Here is a 22,386-nt window from a genome sequence, read left to right as displayed (position 1 = left end):
CTGTCGGAGGGGCAGTACTGAGGGAGCGCCGCACCGTCCGAGGGGCAATACTGTGGGAGTGCCGCACTTTCGGAGGGGCAGTACTGAGGGAGCGCCGCACTGTCGGAGGAGCAGTACTGAGGGAGCGCCGCACTGTCGGATGGGCAGTACTGAGGGAGCGCTGCCCTGTCACAGGGGCAGTACTGAGGGAGTGCCGCACTGTCACAGGGGCAGTACTGAGGGAGTGGCGCACTGTCGGAGGGGCAGTACTGAGGGAGTGCTGCACTGTCGGAGGTGCCGTCTTTCGGATGAGACTTTAAACGGAGGCCCCATCTGCTCTCTCAGTTGGACGTAAAAGATCCCCTGGCGTATTTGAAGAAGAGCAGGGGAGTTCTCCCTGGAATCTTGGCCAATATTTATCCCTTGATCAACGGAACAGATTATCTGATCGTTATCTCATTGCTGTTTGTGCTGAAATTGTCTGCCTCATTTCACACATTTCAACTGTGACCAATGCTCTCTTTGAGCTGCTTGGCGGTGCTGCGCTCTACAGCTCCCTCGCAGTTGGCTCACTGGCTTCGAAATAGGAAAATGCGCGCAGGTACGGTATTGTGAATGGGCTGCGCAGACCCTTAAAGGGGCCACACACCCCAAGAAAAATTAAAGGGACCATTGACAGTGACTACACTTCAATAGAACTTCATTGGCTATAACATTGGCTATAAAGCACTTTGGGACGTCCTGAGGTGGTGAAAGGTGCTGTATGTAATGCAAGCTCTTTCTTTACTTTTTACCCTATGTCTGGAATGTAAACATGGCAACCGAGACTTGGATTCCAACCCTCTATTGGCTCTCTTACTCAGTGTTTTTTTAATTAAGGTCCTTATTGGCTTCAGCTCTGCTGGGACTTAATGAATGATTGAGGGAATTGAGAGAATGTTTGTGTGAGAATAATATCCTCTAATCTGTTTATTCCTTCCAGATTCTGCAAATTGTAAAAAAGTGGAAGAAATAAGTAATATTGTTAAGCAACTGAACTTCAGTGGTGAGTAGCCTAGGATTCTATCCTGTATTCCTTGCGAATGACGTTCTTTACAAATTTCAGCTGTGGATCAGTGGGTGGCAGCCTCACCTCTGAGTCAGAAGGTTGTGTGTTCATAGTCCCACTCCAGAGATTTGAGCACAAAATCTAGGCTGACACTCCCAGTGCAGTACTGAGGGAGTGCTGCACTGTCGGAGTGGCAGTATTGAGGGAGCGCTGCACTGTCGGAGGGGCAGTACTGAGGGAGCGCCGCACTGTCGGAGGGGCAGTACTGAGGGAGCGCCGCACTGTCGGAGGGGCAGTACTGAGGGAGCGCAGCACTGTCGGAGGGGCAGTACTGAGGGAGCGCCGCACTGTCGGAGGGGCAGTACTGAGGGAGCGCCGCACTGTCGGAGGTGCCGTCTTTCGGATGAGACGTTAAACTGAGGCCCCGTCTGCTCTCTCAGTTGGACATAAAAGATCCCATGGCATATTTGAAGAAGAGCAGGAGAGTTCTCCCCGGTGTCTTGGCCAATATTTATCCCTTGCTCAACGGAACAGATTATCTGATCGTTATCTCATTGCTGTTTGTGCTGAAATTGTCTGCCTCATTTCATACATTACAACAGTGACCAATGCTCCCTTTGAGCTGTGTGGCGGTGCTGCGCTCTACAGCTCCCTCGCAGTCGGCTGACTGGCTTCGAAATAGGAAAATGCGCACAGGCATGGTATTGTGAATGGGCCGTGCATACCCTTAAAGGTCAGTACTGAGTGAGTGCTGCACTGTCGGAGGGGCAGTACTGAGGGAGCGCTGCACTGTCGGAGGGGCAGTACTGAGGGAGCGCTGCACTGTCGGAGGGGCAGTACTGAGGGAGCGCTGCACTGTCGGAGGGGCAGTACTGAGGGAGCGCTGCACTGTCGGAGGGGCAGTACTGAGGGAGCGCTGCACTGTCGGAGGGGCAGTACTGAGGGAGTGCTGCACTGTCGGAGGGGCATTACTGAGGGAGTGCCGCACTGTCGGAAGTGCCATCGCTCGGATGAGACGTTAAACCGAGGCCCCGTCTGCTCTCTCGGGTGGACGTAAAAGATCCCATGGCACTATTTTGAAGAAGAGCAGGGGAGTTATCTCCAGTGTCATGGTCAATAGTTATCCCTCAAGCATCACTAAAGATTATCTGGCCATTTTTACATTGCTGTTTGTGGGAGCTTGCTGTGTGTAAATTGGCAGCTGCTTTTTCCTACATTACAGCAGTTACTACACTTCAAAAAAAAAAGTACTTAATTGGCTGTAAAGTGCTTTGGGACGTCCGGTGGTCGTAATATACTTGTCTCTTTGGGAATCTTCCACAGATATAAGTCAATAAAATTGGGCAGTGTGTAAAGTGAGCACCTGACCCAAACCCACTGTGTTCCCTCTGGTGCGGTTCAGTTAAAATCCGGGCTACACCGTTCTTCACTCTTGGTTGGGGCAGTTGGTAGGGTTAGTCATTCCCTATCAGGACACTCGGGCTGGGGCAGAGGGAGAAGGAGGCAACTCATTGAGTCAGCACTTGACGTCGGCGGTAGCCGAAAGGATCAAAGAGCCTGACCAGCCTTACTAATAATCCCGCCAGACACAACGCCATCTCTACTTGGCCTGCACCCAGTGGGGAAGGGAAGCCCAAAATGACAGCAGGTTCTAGTCTAGCTCAGTTGAGGCAGAAGGTTGTGGATTGAAGCCCCAGATTAGGGTTGAAGGGGACCATCTGGGCTGACACTCCAGTGCAGTCCTGAGGTAGAGCGATACTGTCAGTTGGATGAAGAGGAAGATCTTGCAATTCTATAGACACCATCCATGACCTCGGGACATCCCGAAGCATTTTAAGCGCAATCTGATTTGGAACATAAGGAAACACGGCAGCCAATTTGCAAACAGCAAGGCCCAACAAACAGCAATGAGATAAATGAGCAAATGTTCTCTTTTTGGTGGTGTCGGTTGAGTGAACAAATGCTCAGCAGGACACCGGGAGAGCTCCCCTGCTCTTCAGGTACAGCCGGGGGGGGTCCTTCACGCCCACCAGAGAGGGTAGACAGGATCTCACCTGAAAGGCTGGGGTTGTTTTCCTTAGAGCAGAGAAGGCTGAGGGGGGACCTGATTGAGGTTATACAAAATTATGAGGGGCATAGATAGGGTAGATGGAAAGGAACTTTTCCCCTTAGTAGAGGGGTCAATAACCAGGGGGCATAGTTTCAAGGTAAGGGGCAGGAAGTTTAGAGGGGATTTGAGGAAAAACTCCTGATAGGGAATGACTGACCCTACCAACTGCCCCAACCAAGAGTGAAGGAGTGAAGTAGGTGCCATCGCTCGGATGAAATGTTAAACCGAGGCCCCGTCTGCTCTCTCAGGTGGATGTAAAGGATCCTGTGGCACTATTTCGAAGAAGAGCAGGGGAGTTATCCCCGGTGTCCTGGTCAATAGTTATCCCTCAAGCATCACTAAAGAGTGAAGAACGGTGTAGCCCGGATTTTAACCGAACCCCATCAGAGGGAACACAGTGGGTTTGGGTCAGGCGCGCACTTTACACTCTGCCCAATTTTATTGACTTATATCTGTGGAAGACTCTCAAAGAGACAGGTATATTATGACCAGCGGACGTCCCAAAGTGCTTTACAGCCAATGAAGTAATTTTTTTTTGAAGCGTAGTCGCTGTGGGTGGTTGGAATCTGGAACTCACTGCCTGAAAGGGTGGTAGAGGCAGGAACCCTCACAACATTCAAGAAACATTTGGATGAGCACTTGAAAGGCCATAGCATACAAGGCTACGGAACAAGTGCTGGAAAATGGTATTAGAATAGACAGGGCTTGATGGCCGGCGCGGACATGATGGACCGAAGGGCCTCTTTCTGTGCTGTATAACTCGATGACTCTGTGACTAAGACTCCCTTTGAAATGGCAGCCTAGATTTTGTGCCCAGGTCTCTGGAGCGAGGCTTGAACCCACGACCTTCTGACTCAGAGGCGAGAGTGCTGCCCACTGAGCCACGGCCGACACCTTCAATACCTTTCCATTCTTCACATGCGAGTCATCAGCTACTTTAATCATTACTTTACCTACCTTACACACAAAATTAAAAGGCGGAATAGGGAGGGTAAAACCTGCTGCCCCATCACTGTTACTTCTTGTACCTTATTGTGTTATCACAGAACTGAGGAACTCTTTGCCCTCTGCAGTCATTCCCTTCATAGAATCATAGAGTCATGGAAAGTTACAGCACGGAAGGAGGCCATTTCGGCCCATCGTGTCCGCGCCGGCCAACAAAGAGCTCTCCAGCCTAATCCCACTTCCCAGCTCTTGGTCCGTAGCCCTGCAGGTTAGAGCATCCCAAGTGCACATCCAAGTACTTTTTAAATGCGATGAGGGTTTCTGTCTCTACCACCCTTTCAGGCAGTGAGTTCCAGACCCCCACAACCCTCTGGGTGAATAAATTTCCCCTCAAATCCCCTCTAAACCTTCCACCAATTACTTTAAATTTGTGCCCCCTAGTTTTGACCCCTCTGCTAAGTTGTTCCACCATCTTCAGGCTTGGAGTCCCTTAATCAGTACTGCCTGATTCACCTTATCTTCCCTATCACTCTTTCCAACCCTGGCAATGTTCTGCACTGGGGCCTTTGGTCTCTCAACAGTACAGAGAGCTACTGGTGATGAAACAAAATTGCTGGAACGCTCAACAGGTCAGGCAGCATCTGTGGAGAGAGAAAGAGAGGAGGTTAACATCGCAGGTGTATTTTCTTTTATTTATTGGTTCTCGGGATGTGGGCGTCGCTGGCAAGGCCAGCATTTATTGCCCATCCCTAGTGGCCCTTGAGAAGGTGGTGGTGAGCCGCCTTCTTGAACCGCTGCAGTCTGTGTGGTGAAGGTTCTCCCACAGTGGTTTGTTGCAGCGGTTTGGTACAACTGAGTGTCTCGCTGGGCCATTTCAGAGGGCAGTTAAGAGTTAACCACATTGCTGTGGGCCTGGAGTCATATATAGGCCAGACCGGGTAAGGACAGCAGATTTCCTTCACCTAAAGGACATTAGTGAACCAGTGCGGACCCGTTTACCCTGACCTATAATTATCCCTCAACCAACATCATTAAAACAGATTAGGAACACAGGAACAGTTAGATCATTCAACCCCTCGAGCCTGTTCCACCATTCAATGAGATCATGGCTGATCTGCGACCTAACTCCATCCACCCTCCTTTGGCCCATATCCCTTAACACCTTTGGTTAACAGAAAGCTATCAATCACAGATTTAAAATTAACAATTGACCCAGCATCAATTGCCGTTTGCGGAAGAGAGTTCCAAACTTCTACCACCCTTTGTGTGTTGAAGTGTTTCCTAATTTCACTCCTGAAAGGTCTGGCTCTAATTTTTAGACTATGCCCCCTAGTCCTAGACTCCCCAACCAGCGGAAATAGTTTCTCTCTGTCTACCCTATCTGTTCCCCTTAATATCTTAAACTTCGATCAGATCACCCCTTAACCTTCTAAATTCTAGGGAATACAACCCTAATTTGTGTAATCTCTCCTCATAACTTAACCCTTGGAGTCCGGGTATCATTCTGGTAAATCCACGCTGCACTCCCTCCAAGGCCAATATATCCATCGATTATCTGGGTCATTATCACACTGCTGTTTGTGGGAGCTTGCTGTGCGCAAATTGGCTGCCGCGTTTCCTACATTACAACAGTGACCACACTTCAAAAAAATTGGCTGTAACGAGCTTTGGGACACCCTGAGGTGGTAAAGGGCGCTATAGAAATGCAAGTCTTTCTTTTTGGTTGCTGCTATTGATGAATTTGGTTGTGAATTTTTGGCAAAAATATCCTCAGAGAAGTCACACTTGATCCATTCAACTGTACATAAACCATTTGCTTCTCTGATTATTACACAGAAACAGGCCATTCGGCCCAACCAGTCCATGCCGGAATAACAACAGAAAATGCTGGAAAAACTCAGCAGGCCAGGCAACATCCGTGGAGAGAAAATAGAGTCGACATTTCGGGTCAAAACCCTTTATCAAGACTAAAGAGGCACAGGGAATGAAATAGATTAAGAGGCCAGGCTGGGACCCGAAACGTTGACTCTAATTTCTCTCTCCACGGATGTTGCCTGGCCTGCTGAGTTTTTCCAGCATTTTCTGTTGTTATTCCAGTCCATGCCGGCGTTTATGCTCCACTCGAGCCTCCTCCCGTCTTTCCTCATCTAACTCTATTAGCGTAACCCTCTATTCCCTTCTCCCTCATGTACTTGTCCAGCCTCCCTTTTAAATGTATCGATACTATTCGCTTCACCCACTCCCTGTGGTAGCGCGTTCCACATTCTCACCACTCTCTGGGTAAAGAAGTTTCTCCTGAATTCCCCATTGGATTTCTTGGTGACTATCTTATATTGAAGGCCTCTAGTTTTGCTCTTCTCCACAAGTGGAAACACTCTCTCTGTATCCACTCTATCAAAACCTTTCATAATTTTAAAGACCTCTATTAGGTCACCCCTCAGCCTTCTTTGTTCCAGGAGAAAAGAGACCCAGCCTGTTCATCCTTTCCTGATATGTATACCCTCGCATTTCTGGTACCATCCTTGTAAATCTTCTCTGCACCCTCTCCAGTGCCTCTATATCCTTTTTATAATATGGCGACCAGAATTGTACGCAGTACTCCAAGTGTGGTCTAACCAAGGTTCGATACGAGTTTAGCATAACTTTCCTACTTTTCAATTCTATCCTTCTAGAAATAAACCCTAGTGCTTGGTTTGCATTTTTTATGGCCTTGTTAACTTGTGTCACAACTTTTAGTGATTTGTGTATTTGTACTCCGAGATCCCTTTGTTCCTCTACCCCACCTAGACTCGCACCCTCCAAGTGATAAGTGACCTCCCTATTCTTCCTACCAAAATGTAATACCTCACATTTATCAGTGTTGATTATATCTGAGATGTGAATACAAAACACTTAAAGTTGTCCATTAATATTAGCTTCAAGTGATATGCAATAACTCATAATGTACAGTTTCTAAAATTTTATTATCCAGTTGTACACTACAAACCAATCACGCGTTGAAAAAACCTTCTGATTCCTTGTGTTTTTCCCCCAGGAAACTTTGATGCACAGTGTCCTGAAAACGAGCACTGCGTTGATGGAAAGTACTACTACTTTTCATCGACTTACTCTGACTGGCACAAGGCAAATGAATCGTGTCGATCGGAAGGGTTTCATCTTGCAGTGATCAGCAACGCGAAGGAGCAGGTACGACCACGCCACAGTGCCCTGTTAATGGTACATATTTGAAATGGCGATGCACTTTCACAGGAGATGGGAAATACGTAACGCAGTAGGTTTAGGAAATCCAGCCACTGCAGCCTTTACAATAGCTAATGTCCCCACCGGAGGGAGTGTGGAGCAGTCCATTCCACAACTCTGCTGATGAACCGTCATGACGGGATTTTGTTGAGTGCACTTTGCAAGACTCTTCAAGGCTGAGATCGGTAGATTTTTGGACTCTTGGGGAATCCAGGGATATGGGGATCGGGCGAGAAAGTGGAGTTGAGGTCGATGATCAGCCATGATCTTATTGATTGGCAGAGCAGGCTCGAGAGGCCATAAGCCCTACTCTTGCTCCTAATTCTTATGTTCTTCAATGTACTTTAACTCCTTCTAGTCTTCAACAATATCTCTCAGTCCCAATCTTGGAAGCGTATATCACACTGCATTGGCTTAATATTTTGCAGTTCCCACTCTGGCCAACCAATGGCTTCTTGGATGGACAGTGCCAGTTAGTGCTGAATTAGGGTTTAGCGCTGTGCTTTGTGCATATGCCCAGTTGGGACTGGATCATTTCAAGCTGTATTAGGAACATAGGAACAGGAGGAGGCCATTCAGCCCCTCGAGCCTGTTCCGCCATCCAATCAGATCACGATTGATCTGTATCTTAACTCCCATCCACCCACCTTGGTACCGTTACCCTCAATAACCTTGCCTAACAAAAATCGATCGATCACAGTTTTGACATTTTCAATTGAGCCCCCAGCCTCGGCCGCTTTTTTGGGGGAGAGAGTTCCAGATTTCCACTGCCCTTAGCGTGAAGAAGTGCTTCCTTACATAGAAACAGAAAAATAGGAGCAGGAGTCGGCCATTCGGCCCTTCGAGCCTGCTCTGCCATTCAATGTGATCATGGCTGATCCTCTATCTCAATACCATATTCCCGCTCTCTCCCCATACCCCTTGATGCCTTCACCCCTGAACGGCCTGGCTATAATTTTAAGGTGATGCCCCCTTGTTCTGGACTCCCCACACCAGAGGAAATAGTTTCTCTCTCTATCTACCCTGTCAACTCCTTTAATCATCTCAGTTAGTTCACCCCTTAATCTCCGATATTCAAGGACATACAGGCCCATTCTAGGCAACCTGTCCTCATAATTGAACCCTTTTAGCACAAATATCATTCTGGTGAATCATAAGAGAACTTTGCAACGGGACAGATAGCGGGGGATTCCGTTTCACCAGTCTGGACTAGATTTGAACCCGGTCTCGAAGGTGAAAATACAACCAATGTCGAACGATAAGCCTTTTTTTTTGTTGAAGAATATAAAGTTTAATGCAGGCACTTCCTTTTGTTGGGTCAGCAGAGCGACACAATCTGAGGCACGTTGTTCTTAAGACACAGCTACGATTCGCGGTGGGCCAATGAGGCCATCGCAAAAAGTGACAGGATTATTTGTTAAAATATGTTAAAACCAATTAGATTTAAGCAGAATATTGGCTGCTCTTAGATTTCAGGATGGGGATTCTTCCATTTGTCCGCTGTGCGTTCAGTGGAAATCCCGGGGGGGGGTGGGGGGGAAACCCACTGATGTAAGGAAACTACGAGGCACTCGGTCTGAGTGTTAAACAAAGCTTTAATCAACTGTTTTCCAACATGGAGATCTAGTTGTGTCTTCCGATTAGGCACTTTACAGCCTTCCGGACTCAATATCGAGTTCAACAATTTCAGATCATAACCTCGGCCCCTATTACATTTTTACTTATATTTTTTATCCACACCTTTGTTTTGGCCTTTCCCCCACCCCCCCCCTTTCTTTTTTTTGCTCTCTCCCACATGGCAGCTGTCTCCCATTCTGCCAGCGCATTTCACACCTAATCTAGAGCCGTCTTTTGTCTCCACTAGTCCTATCACCATCTCATCTCGTTTTGAATACCTCTTAATGTCTCTTCATTTCTCTTTTGTTCTCTCCCAGCCCGGCCTCTTAATCTATTTCATTCCCTGTGCTTCTTTAATCTTGAAAAAGGGTTTTCACCCGAAACATCGACTCTATTTTCTCTCTCCACGGATGTTGCCTGGCCTGCTGAGTTTTTCCAGCATTTTCTGTTGTGTATTTGTGTCCTTCACTAGTTCCTGTTAAAGAATGTCCTGCACACGCTGGGCCCGTGCCCGAGTATTTATACTCTCCCTGGACAGCGCCACCAGCAGGCGGCCCAGTATCATTTCATAAATCATTTCCCATGAATGATAAGATTCATGTCACCCACTGCACTCATGTTGTTACTCAGGCCTGGAGTTTCCACAGATCTTGCGTTGACGTTATGGCGTAGGAGTGGGAGAATCGCCCAGCAGAAATCCAACCCTTTACTCTTCAGTGGACCAGCCTAGCCCTGCTTTAGATAGTAACCCTGCACTTATTCCATGAACAGGCTTTCATTGAGAAGAGAATTAATAACACGAGGCATTGGACTGGAGATCAACGCAAGGCAACACTGGTCAATGGCACTACCGCTAACACCGCACCAAGGTAATGTATCATTCTGCTTGGCTCAGTGGCTCAGTGGGCAGCACACTCACCAGTGAGTCGGATGGTTTGTGGGGTCAAGTCCCACTCCAGAGACTCGAGCACAAAAATCCAGGCTGACACTCCCAGTGCAGTGCTGAGGGAGCGCGGCACTGTCGGAGGGGCAGTACTGAGGGAGCACTGCACTGTCGGTGGAGCAGTACTGAGGAAGTGCCGCACTGTCGGAGGGTCAGTACTGAGTGAGCGCTGCACTGTCGGAGGGGCAGTACTGTGGGAGCGCTGCACTGTCGGAGGGGCAGTACTGAGGGAGTGCAGCACTGTCGGAGGGGTAGTACTGAGGGAGCGTCACACTGTCAGAGGGGCAGTACTGAGGGAGCGCCGCACGGTCGGAGGGGCAGTACTGAGGGCGCGCTGCACTGTCAGAGGGTCAGTACTGAGGGAAGCGCTGCACTGTCAGAGGGTCAGTACTGAGGGAGCGCAGCAGTGTCGGAGGGACAATACTGAGGGAGCGTCGCACTGTCGGAGGGGCAGTACTGAGGGAGCGCCGCACTGTCGGAGGGGCAGTACTGAGGGAGTGCTGCACTGTTGGAGGTGCCGTCTTTCAGATGAGACATTAAACCGAGGCCCCGTCTTCTCTCTTGGGTGGATGTAAAAGATCCCATGGCACTATTTCGAAGAAGAGCAGGGGGAGTTCTCCCCGGTGTCCTGGCCAATGTTTATCCCTCAACAAACATAACAAAAACAGATTATCTGGTCATTATCACATTGCTGTTTGTGGGAGCTTGCTGTGCGCAAATTGGCTACCGCGTTTCCCACATTACAACAGTGACTACACTTCAACAAAAATTACTTAATTGGCTGTAAAGCGCTTTGAGACGTCTGGTGGCCATCAAAGGAGCTGCATAAATGTGAGCGTTTCTTTCACAGTCTAGTTGGGCTGAATGGTCGGTTTCTGTGCTGTATATTCTGTGTAATTCTATGTAATTTGTACACAGCAAGGTCCCATAAACAGCAAATGAGAGGGAAAAATATTGGCCAGGACAGCAGGGCAAGGTGAGAGAATGACATCAATGTTGTTGAAACATACATTTAAATAGGGTCTGTTGATTTTGCTTCTAGGTTCCTAGCCTTCCGTGATCCTGGGACATCAGCATGCGGTTACCAACCACCCAATGGAAGCTGGATTAACGTGTCGTGTACACAAAATTACAAGTGGATCTGCCAGATGACGTTGCTGGAATATTTAGTTAGCATATTAAATGAAGTGAAGGCCCACATTTGTCAAGCTACGGAACCCACTGACTGATTGAAGGAGAGGATACGGACCCGAGAGTGTTAATCTTCCAGCCGACGCTCAGTCTGTTTGGCAACTCCTTCCATCCAAGGCTTGCGATTCCAATTAACTTTCTGTACAGAGATAAACAAGCCAGTGGCTTGCCCACACTTGACCTATGCTCAGCCAAGCCCAACAAAACCCCCGCCCAATAAAAAGGGGGATTCCGCCCAACAGGTGAAAGGGAGTGTAAGAGGTCGTCAATGAACCTCTTTTAAAACCTCTCCCCCACGTTGTAACAGTCTTCACTTGAGACCCAACCGAGGAGGGAATACATATTTTTTAGCTTGGATTCCTCGCTATTTTTGCAGAGTCCAGATCTGGAATAGGATGGTGGGGGAGGAGTGGGGGGAGAGAGGAGTGGCGCAGGTCATGGGTGGGGGGTTCTATGTTTCTATTATATTCAAGAAGGAGTTGGATATATTCCTTAAGGCTAAGGGGATCAAGGGGTATGGGGAGAAGGCAGGGACCAGGTACTGAATTTGGATGATCAGCCATGATCGCATTGAATGGCGGAACAGGCTCAAGGGGCCGAATGGCCTACTCCTGCTCCTATCTGCTATGTTCCAGTTCGATTTGCTGAAACTCCACTGCAATAGCTCTTGCAAGCATGGATTGTGCACAGGGATTTTCGTCTCCATTCAGAGCAGTATAACTCAAGTCCATCTTCCTGAAATGTCACCCATCCACACTGTGGGGAGGGAGGTGAAGGTGGGGGTCGAAGATGTTAACGATTGAAATCAAATATATTCCAAAACAAAACATGCGACTCAACCATTTTTTTAAATGCCACTTATAAGGTCCCGGCTTCATCACTGGTCTGTGCTGAATTGGCATCTCAGTCTAGGCGCAGGGAGGGACTTTAATTGCCCTCAGTATCTCCTGACTCAGAGAAAGGAAAAGAAGATCAGCCAGGACATCTGCTCCTTGTTGATAACCGGCTCTCCTCCCCCCCGCCCCTCTGACAGCCCTGGCAAGCGTGCAGCTGCCAACGACTGGTGAGGAAAGGATCAAGCTATGCTGTGATGGCACCCATGGCCAAATAGCCGCCCTGCACTCACCGTCTGAGCTCACACGTGGGGAATGGCCATTCTGGGCAGGGTATCGAAGAGCCGCTCGCCCCTGTAGAATCATATCGCCGCACGAGCCCAGCGCCTTCAGGGGAAGATGGGATAAAAGGGGAAAAAAGTTGGAAAATGTAAAAACCAAACCCTATTTATAGAATCATAGAGCACACAGGAGGAGGCCATTTGGCCCACCGTGCCTGTGCCGGCTCTTTGAAAGAGCTCTCCAATTAGTCCCACTCCCCCCTGCTCTTTCCCCAGAGCCCTGTGAATTTTCCCTTTTCAAGTATTTATCCAATTCCCTTTTGAAAGTTACTATTGAATCTGCTTCCACCGCCCTTTCAGGCAGCGCGTTCCAGATCACAACAACTCGCTGCGTAACAAAATTCTCCTCATCTCCCCTCTGGTTCTTTTGCCAATTATCTTAAATCTGTGTCCTCTGGTTACCGACACTCCTGCCATTGGAAACAGTTTCTCCCGACCTACTCGATCAAAACCCTTCATGATTTTGAAGACCTCGATTGAATCCCCCCTTAACCTTTTTTGCTCTAAGGAGAACAGATCAGACACGATGGGCTGGATTTTACCTGCTGAGACGAGTTGGGGGCGGGACTGCTGCCTTCCGGGCTCTAGTCCCGCCCCCAGCGATGTCCGACACACAGACGCTATTTTCCCCTGATTGGCCCTGCGGGACTGTCGGACAATTAAGGGAAAGCCGGTGTCAGATGACTTCAGTTGATGACGCTTCATCTGCCGGCTTTCTTAAAGTGACATGAACCTTTTATTTTTGACAGATGATCTGACAGTGTTTGACAGCATTGAGGTGCTGTCAAAAACTGACAATCACTGTACAAAGGTGAGCCCTTGCACCCAGGCTCTCCAGTGACTCTCTCCTTACGATAAAACAGATGACAGCTGCAGATGAGGGTACAGAAGTGATCTGTGACTCCTCCCAATGAGGTGAGGCACACAAACACTTCAAAGCTTGTCACCTACAGAAAAATCTAAACACATTAAAAATGACTTTCTCAACATCTCCTTACCTCTGATACTCACCAGTGTACCATTGCATCCTTTACACCACTCCTGCAGCTGTCAGCTATACACAAACATTACAACAGACCCACAGCACGCCTCACTTACCCTGGTGGGGTTCACCGACGTCGGGAAGCCTGGAGCAAAAGTCTCAAAATGGGAAAAATCTTCTTAACTGCCTGTTAACTACCCGTGGCTATAATCCTCTTCCCGACGCTAGGAGTTGGGTCCCTGCGCAAATCGGGTACCCAACTCTCGGGGAGATTGGTTGGAGGCGGGTTGGGAGCGGGGTCGGGACCCGCTCCCATTCTTTTTGATTTTCCCAGCAGTCCCGCCTCCAGACCCGCCTCCTGAGGGCCAGTAAAATCCAGCCCTATCTAATTGAATGGCGGTACAGGCTAGAGGGGCTGAATGGCCTGCTCCTGTTTCTATGTAACAAGGGGCCGTAGCTTAAAACTGGTGAAAAGGAAAATTTAGGGTGACTTTGTGCCAAGAGTGATCAACACTTGGAATGGTCTCTGCTCAGTGTTGGAGACAAAACCTGAGGCTCAAGCAACAGCTGCCTGGGCCCCAAGCTCTGGAATTCCCTCCCTAAACCTCTCCGCCTCTCTCTCCTCCTTTAAGATGCTCCTTAAAACCGACCTCTTTGACCAAGCATTTTAGTCACTTGTCGTAATATCTCTGCATGTGGCTCGGTGTCAATTTTTGTTTGATAATCGCTCCTGTAAAGCGCGACTTGGGACGTTTGACTACGTTAAATGCAAGTTGTTGTGATGGAGGGTGGGTAAGCCTTTTAGAAACATAGAAAAATAGGAGCAGGAGTTGGCCATTGGGCCCTTCGAGCCTGCTCCGCCATTCACTATGATCATGGCTGATCCTCTATCTCAATACCATATTCCCGCTCTCTCCCCATACCCCTTGATGCCTTTTGCATCTAGAAATCTATCTATCTCCTTCTTAAATATATTCAGTGACTTGGCCTCCACAGCCTTCTGTGGTAGAGAATTCCACAGGTTCACCACCCTCTGAGTGAAGAAATTTCTCCTCATCTCAGTCCTAAATGTCCTACCCCGTAACCTGAGACTGTGACCCCTCGTTCTCGACCCCCCAGTGGCTGAACTAGGGTGGGCCAAATGGCCTCTCTCAACTGTATCTATCTTGACGCACACAACACTGTTGTTGAGCATGTGGACATTTCTGGTTGTTTTACGATGATTATCTGTGCTGTAGATTCTGTTCTTCCTCACTTGTACTCTGAGAATGTGTTTAAATTGATTTTTTTTTTTAGCTGAGGTTATTGATGTGGTGAATATTCCTGGTGTGAAGAACGGGCTACTGGAGGAAGTAGGATCTGGGGAATGGACAGGAAAGGGTAACGGGTCCTTTCAGAGGGACCAGTAAATCAAATCAAATCAATCAAATCAACTTTTATTGTCATTGTTAGTGCACAAGTGCAGTACAACGAAATGTAGGCTTGCGGCTCCCGAGAGTGTACATTTAGATTAAGACATTTAAACATTCAACATACATTTGGCTTGTAATACATTAACATAAACATAACCATAATAAAGTGCATTGGCAGATGTGCAGGCTTTAGAGTTTATTTGTGGAGTTCAGTAGGATGACAGCCCTGGGAAAGAAGCTGTTCCTAAATCTGGTCGTACGGGTGCGAATGCATCTGTAGCGTCTCCCAGATGGCAGGAGGGCGAACAGACTGTGGCTGGGGTGGGTAGGGTCTTTGATGATGGACCGTGACCTCCGTAAACAGCGTTTCTGGTATATGTGCTCTATGGTCGGTAGCCGGGTGCCGGTAATGCGTTGGGCAGTTTTGACTACCCGCTGCAGGGCTTTCCGGTCATTGTTACCTAATCATTGTTACCTAATCTGAACAGTATTAAAAATGTAATTGTGTGTAATGAGGAGGGAGGTGGGGCTCAACAACAAAATATATTGGAAGCCTCCTGTATTTTTATGCTTAATTCATTAAATGATTGAAAAAAGACTTGCATTTCTATAGCGCCTTCCACGACTGTGATATACTTGAACATATTAGCATCGAGAGGGAGGAGGTACTAGCGGTTTTAGCAGGCCAAAAAGTGGATAAATCCCCAGGCCCGGACGAGATGTATCCCAGGCTGCTGTGTGAGGCAAAGGAGGAGATTGCAGGGGCTCTGACACAAATTTTCAGAACCTCTCTGGCCACAGGGGATGTACCAGAGGACTGGAGAACAGCTAACGTAGTACCATTATTCAAGAAGGGTAGCAGGGATAAACCAGGGAATTACAGGCCAGTGAGCCTAACATCTGTGGTAGGGAAATTATTGGAAAAAATTCTGAGGGACAAAATTAGTCTCCACTTGGAGAGGCAAGGATTAATCGGGGATAGTCAGCATAGCTTTGTCAAGGGTAAATCATGTCTGACCAATCTGATTGAATTTTTCGAGGGGGTGACTAGGTGTGTGGATGAGGGAAATGCTGTGGATGTGGTATACATGGACTTCAGTAAGGCTTTTGACAAAGTCCTGCATAGGAGACTGGTCAAGAAGGTAAGAGCCCATGGGATCCAGGGTGCCTTGGCACGTTGGATCCTAAACTGGCTGAGTGGCAGGAGGCAGAGGGTGATGGTCGAAGGTTGCTTTTGTGACTGGAAGCCTGTGTCCAGTGGGGTACCTCAGGGATCGGTGCTGGGTCCCTTGCTATTTGTGATCTACATAAATGATTTGGATGAGAATGTAAAAGGTATGATCAGTAAGTTCGCAGACGACACGAAAATTGGTGGGGTGGTAAATTGTGAGGAGGAAAGCCTCAGGCTACAGGACGATATAAACGGGTTGGTCAGATGGGCGGAAAAGTGGCAAATGGAATTTAACCCTGAAAAGTGCGAGGTGATGCATTTTGGACGGACAAATAAGGCAAGGGAATACACAATGAGTGGTAGGACCCTAGGAAGTACAGAGGGTCAGAGGGACCTTGGTGTACATGTACATAGATCCCTGAAGGCAGCGGAACAGGTAGATAAGGTGGTTAAAAAGGCATATGGGATACTTGCCTTCATTAGCCGAGGCATAGAATATAAGAGCAGGGAGGTTATGATGGAGCTGTACAAAACGCTGGTAAGGCCACAGCTGGAGTACTGTGTGCAGTTCTGGTCGCCTCACTATAGGAAGGATGTGATTGCTTTGGAGAGGGTGCAGAGAAGATTCACCAGGGTGTTACCTGGGATGGAGCGCCTCAGCTATGAAGAAAGACTAAACAGGCTGGGGTTGTTTTCCTTGGAGCAAAGAAGGCTGAGGGGGGACCTGATTGAGGTGTACAAAATGATGAGGGGCATAGATAGGGTAGATAAAGAGGAACTTTTCCCCTTAGTAGGGGGGTCAATAACAAGGGGGCATAGATTCAAGGTAAGGGGCAGGAGGTTTAGAGGGGATTTGAGGAGGAACTTTTTCACCCAGAGGGTGGTTGGAGTCTGGAGTTCACTGCCTGAAAGGGCGGTAGAGGCAGGAACCCTCATAACATTCAAGAAGCATTTGGATGAGCACTTGAAATGCCATTGCATACAAGGCTATGGACCAAATGCTGGAAAATGGGATTAGATTGGACAGGGCTTGATGGACGGCGCAGACACGATGGGCCGAAGGGCCTCTTTCTGTGCTGTATAACTCTATGACTCGATGACTCTATGACCACTGGACAGACGTCCCAAAGCACTTTACAGTCAACGAAGTACTTTTTGAATTGGAGTCACTGATGTAATGTGGGAAACGCAGCTGCCAATTTGCGCACAGCAAGCTCCCACAAACAGCAATGTGATAATCTGTTTTTGTTATGTTGGTTTAGGGATAAATATTGGCCCCAGGGCACCTCCCCTGCTCTTCTTCAAAATAGTGCAATGGGATCTGTTACATCCACCTGAGAGAGCAGACGGGGCCTCGGTTTAACGTCTCATCCGAAAGACGGCACCTCCGACAGTGCGACGCTCCCTCTGTACTGCCCCTCCAACAATGCAGCACTCCCTCAGTACTGCTCCTCTGACAGTGCGGCGCTCCCTCAGTACTGCCCCTCCAACAATGCAGCACTCCCTCAGTACTGCCCCGCCGACAGTGCAGCGCTCCCTCAGTACTGCCCCTCCGACAGTGCGGAGCTCCCTCAATACTGCCCCTCTGACAGTGCGGCGCTCCCTCAGTACTGCCCCTACGGCGCTCTCTCAGTACTGCCCCTCCGACAGTGCAGCGCTCCAATAGTACTGACCCTCTGCCAGTGCAGCACTCCCTCAGTACTGCCCCTCCAACAGTGCAGCGGTGCCTCAGTACTGACCCTCTGACAGCTCGGTGCTCCCTCAGTACTGCCCCTCCAACAGTGCGGCATTCCCTCAGTACTGCCCCTCCAACAGTGTGGCACTCCCTCAGTACTGCCCCTCCGACAGTGCGGCACTCCCTCAGTACTGCCCCTCCGACAGTGCAGCACTCTCTCAGTACTGCCCCTCCGACAGCGTGGCACTCCCTCAGTACTGCCCCTCCGACAGTGTGGCACTCCCTCAGTACTGCCCCTCCGACAGTGCGGCGCTCCCTCAGTACTGCCCCTCCGACAGTGCAGCACTCTCTCAGTACTGCCCCTCCGACAGTGCGGCGCTCCCTCAGTACTGCCCCTCCGACAGTGCAGCACTCCCTCAGTACTGCCCCTCCGACAGTGTGGCACTCCCTCAGTACTGCCCCTCCGACAGTGCGGCACTCTCTCAGTACTGCCCCTCCGACAGTGCGGCACTCCCTCAGTACTGCCCCTCCGACAGTGCGGCACTCCCTCAGTACTGCCCCTCCGACAGTGCGGCGCTCCCTCAGTACTGCCCCTCCGACAGTGCAGCACTCTCTCAGTACTGCCCCTCCGACAGTGCGGCGCTCCCTCAGTACTGCCCCTCCGACAGTGCAGCGCTCCCTCAGTACTGCCCCTCCGACAGTGCGGCGCTCCCTCAGTACTGCCCCTCCGACAGTGCAGCGCTCCCTCAGTACTGCCCCTCCGACAGTGCGGCGCTCCCTCAGTACTGCCCCTCCGACAGTGTGGCACTCCCTCAGTACTGCCCCTCCGACAGTGCGGCACTCCCTCAGTACTGCCCCTCCGACAGTGCGGCACTCCCTCAGTACTGCCCTTCTGACAGTGCGGCACTCTCTCAGCACTAGGGAGCCTAGCTTTTTTGATGTGCTCAATTCCCAGGAGCAGAGACCTGAACCCACGACCTTGTGACTCAGAGGCGAGTGAGCTCCTCACTGAGCCACAGCTGACACTTGACTGAGGAAAACTTTTATTTCAAACAGACTCTTCTGTTTACACCACAAGCCCCGCTGGCGCAGTCGTTGCTTCCCAACTCCCCAACACACACACTATACAAGGCCACATTCATTGCCCATCCCTCGCTCCCCATACAACGTGCTGGTGGTTGGGTCGCCAACCCTGAGTGGACGGATTCCTGGAGCTTTCATCTCATGATCTCCCGCCTCCAACCACTCAAACCGCCTTTTTCCCCAATCCCCCAAATTTTCATAACCAATAAACAAAAACCTTCAAAGAAAATGGGAAAAAAAACGAACGCTTTTTATTTTTTTCCCCTGTGATTTTTCTCCCGGGATTTACTCGCGGCGCTGTCCCGGAGATTGATCTTCACCCGAGGCTTGGTAAGCCCTGCTGATGGGCCCTCCCCCTGAACCGCTGCTGCGTCTCGTGGTGCTGATGCTCCCACAAGGGAGTTGGGGTAGGTTGTCTCCCAGGTATCTGGCCCAGCAATAATGAAGGAATGGCGTTACATGTGCAGGTCACATTGGAGTGCTGTTAATAAAGTTATCGAGGCTTTCAGAAATGTTCATCATCAGCCAAGCGAGCCATGGAGAGCAGATTTCATGTTAGCGGTTCTGTCTCCAAACTCGGCACGATGGGGGGGCCACACAGTGGGAACTCCGGCCATAATTCCACCCCTTACCAAGTCGATGGGCTGTATTTTCTCAGCGGTGTTGGGATGGGGATGGGAGACCTGATTTCCGGGTTTCAGTCACGATCCTGGCTGCAGCCGCCCTGTCAAAGGGATTTTCCCTTGATTGGTCTTGTTAAGCCTCGCCCTGCGGGCTTCCCGGCCAATTAACAGGAAGCGGGTCTGATGACGTCATTTGATGATGCATCATCAATTGGTTTCCTTCAAGGGACCACAGCCACATGGAGTTTGACAGTTGTGCTGTCAGTGTTCTACAGCATTGAGGTGCAGCAAACATTGACAAGCACGGCACAGAGGTGAACGCTTGCACCCAGGCTCTCCAATGACTCCCTCCATATCCTTATGGAGGGAGTCACAGCACGCAGGGAGGTTCTCTTCCCTTCCAAGATTGGATGAGACCTCCCCAGGAGACCAACGCAGCCTGGTTGCACATTGCACAGGAGGGCAAAAGCAGGGATGTCGTCAGGAGGACCAGGCTGCAGTGGCGCAAACATTTCAATGATCTCAGTGGATCACGAAACGTTACTGCAAAGCCACACTCAAACTCACCCTGCTGTGCCACCCATCACATCACCATCACTCTGCCTTCCCTACCCTACTCCTGCACATCCTTACTCACACCAACTTACCTTGCACCTCCACCCAGCCCTCGCTATCTACATTATCACTTCCCCATTTCACTAGCCACCCCTCACACTCACCCTCATCCTACTGCAAGCATACCAACTAACAACACACAAGGGTAGGTACTTGAGAGGTTTAGCCAATGTCCATGTGAAGTTTCTGGTAATGTGTTGTGAAATCTATATTTTCAACACCTCACCTTATTGGACAGATCTGTGCGCACCTTAAGAAATGTCTTACTGAGTTCTAGTGAATGTTGAGACATAGCTTACCCCACCCACCCACCCCTCCCTCCCCTCGCTATAGTGATGAGTGTGAAAGGAATGGCTTGGACATTAAAGGGGTGCTTTACGGCGCTGGTGTGGGATGGTGTCAACCTGACGCTTCATGTGGCAGCCAGGGTTTACAGCGTCAAGTGAAGTAAATCTGGCCATGGTGATGCCATCGCTGGCCTCCCGGGCAGCAATGTTGTCAGGTGTCCTTTGCAGCATCAGGTGATGGCGGCGAAGGTTGGTGATGTTGTTGGTGATGTTGCTGTTGGGGCTGATCGTGGAAGGATTCAGAGGACCAAGGTGTGATTGTTTCAAGGGCACTGATGTTGCTGGAATAGATGGCAGCTGCAGGTGAGAAGACAGAAGCGATCTGTCAATGGTGAGAGAGGTTGTTCCAATGAGGTGGCACTGGACATACAGTTACCTCTAAACACTTGCAAGCTAAAGCAATCTCTCTATGTCTTACACATGCAGTAACCAACAGTTTCTGCACTCTGAAACTGACCATCTGCAACATGGCATCCTTGACACCACTTCTGCAGCTGTCAGCTTATCAGAAACATCAGAGCAGATCCAACTCACGCCAGGGTGAGCTGGCGTGATCCCCGAGCAGCGGGTAACCTATGGGGGAGCATGTAAAATTGGAAGGAAGCTTCAAAATACCATTAAATTGGCTGTTAACAAGCCCTTTCATGAGCTCAACTGTCTCCCCCGCCGCTTGGTGTCGGGTCAGTTCTCCGCTGATAGACCCGACACCTGGGAGACTCGCGTGGAGGCGGGTTACATAGATACATAGAAGATAGGAGCAGGAGTAGGCCATTCGGCCCTTCGTGCCTGCTCCGCCATTCGATGAGATCATGGCTGATCCTTTAATTCAGTATCCCGTCCCCGCCTTCTCTCCGTAACCCTTAACCCCTTTTGCCCGTAGAAATATATCTAATTCCCTCTTAAATATATTTAATGAGCTGGCGTACACTGCCCTCTGTGGCAATGAGTTCCACAGGTTCACCACTCTCTGAGTGAAGAAATTCCCCCTCATCTCTGTCCTAAATGGTTTAGCCCTTATCCTTAAATTATGTCCTCTAGTTCTGTTCTCACCCGCCAAGGGAAACATTCCTTCTGCATCCAGTCTGTCTAGACCTGTCAGAATTTTATACACTTCTATGAGGTCCCCTCTCAATCTTCTAAACTCCAGTGTGTACATCCCTAAACTACATAGTCTCTCCTCATAGGTCATTCCCGCCATTCCTGGTATCAGCCTGGTGAATCGCCGCTGCACCCCCTCCATGGCAAGAACATCCTTCCTCAGATGAGGCGACCAAAACTGTACACAGTACTCGAGGTGTGGTCTCACCAGTGCCCTGTACAGCTGCAGCAAGGTATCCCTGTTCCTGTATTCTAACCCTTTTGCTATGAAGGCCAGCATACCGTTTGCCTTCTTGACCGCCTGTTGCACCTGCATGCTCGCCTTCAGTGACTGGTGTACAAGAACACCCAGGTCTCTCTGTACTTCCCCCTCTCCCAATCTATTGCCATTTAAATAATAATTTGCCCTCCCGTTCCTGCACCCAAGGTGGATAACTTCGCACTTGTCCACATTATAGTGCATCTGCCATTTATCCGCCCAATCGCCCAGTCTGTCCAAATCGCTCTGGAGCTTCCTGGTCTCTTCCTCTGAGCCCACCCCCCCTCCTAGTTTAGTGTCGTCTGCAAATTTGGAAATGCTGCATCCGACTCCCTGATCCAGGTCATTAATGTAAATTGTGAACAGCTGGGGGCCCAGGACAGATCCCTGTGGTACCCCACTTGTTACTGCCTGCCATTCAGAAAATGAGCCGTTTATTCCAACTCTCTGTTTTCTATCTGACAGCCAGTTCCCTATCCACGCCAAAACTTTCCCCTTTATCCCATGAGCCTCAATTTTCCATGCTAATCTTTTATGTGGGACCTTATCGAAGGCCTTTTGGAAGTCCAGGTACACCACATCTACTGGCTCTCCCCCATCTATTCTACCAGTTACTCCCTCAAAAAATTCCAATAGATTAGTCAAGCACGATTTACCCTTTGTAAATCCATGTTGACTCTGTCCTATCCTGTCCCCATTTGCTAAGTGCTCCGCTATTTCATCCTTAATGATGGACTCCAGCATTTTACCCGCTGTCAATCTTTGCTATTTTGACAGCGGACCCGCCTCCAAACCCGCACTCTGAGCGCCGGCACCATTCCGGCCGACATCGCTCCCTCTGAGGCCTACGCAAAGCCTTTGCCAGGCTGAAGGA

General features: G+C 49.5%; 1 protein-coding gene across 1 annotated transcript in view; it reads left to right on the top strand.

The window, feature by feature from the left end:
• The window catches only part of LOC147097731 (uncharacterized), a 43,193-nt gene extending 31,736 nt beyond the window's left edge, over positions 1-11,457 (top strand). Inside the window, exons 6-9 of the mRNA XM_085971427.1 lie at positions 962-1,024; positions 7,117-7,268; positions 9,711-9,808; positions 10,925-11,457. Coding sequence (XP_085827553.1) covers positions 962-1,024; positions 7,117-7,268; positions 9,711-9,808; positions 10,925-11,111 — 500 coding nt within the window. The 3' untranslated portion in view covers positions 11,112-11,457. The remainder of the gene's footprint in view (positions 1-961; positions 1,025-7,116; positions 7,269-9,710; positions 9,809-10,924) is intronic.
• Positions 11,458-22,386: the final 10,929 nt, after the last annotated feature.

The sequence above is a fragment of the Somniosus microcephalus genome, chromosome 31 (genome assembly GCF_052327205.1).
Source record: "Somniosus microcephalus isolate GS21.2 chromosome 31, FLI_Smic_1.0, whole genome shotgun sequence".
NCBI lineage: Eukaryota > Metazoa > Chordata > Chondrichthyes > Squaliformes > Somniosidae > Somniosus > Somniosus microcephalus.
The sequence above is the reverse complement of the archived record's forward strand: the minus strand, read 5'-3'. Positions and strand labels throughout refer to the sequence as shown.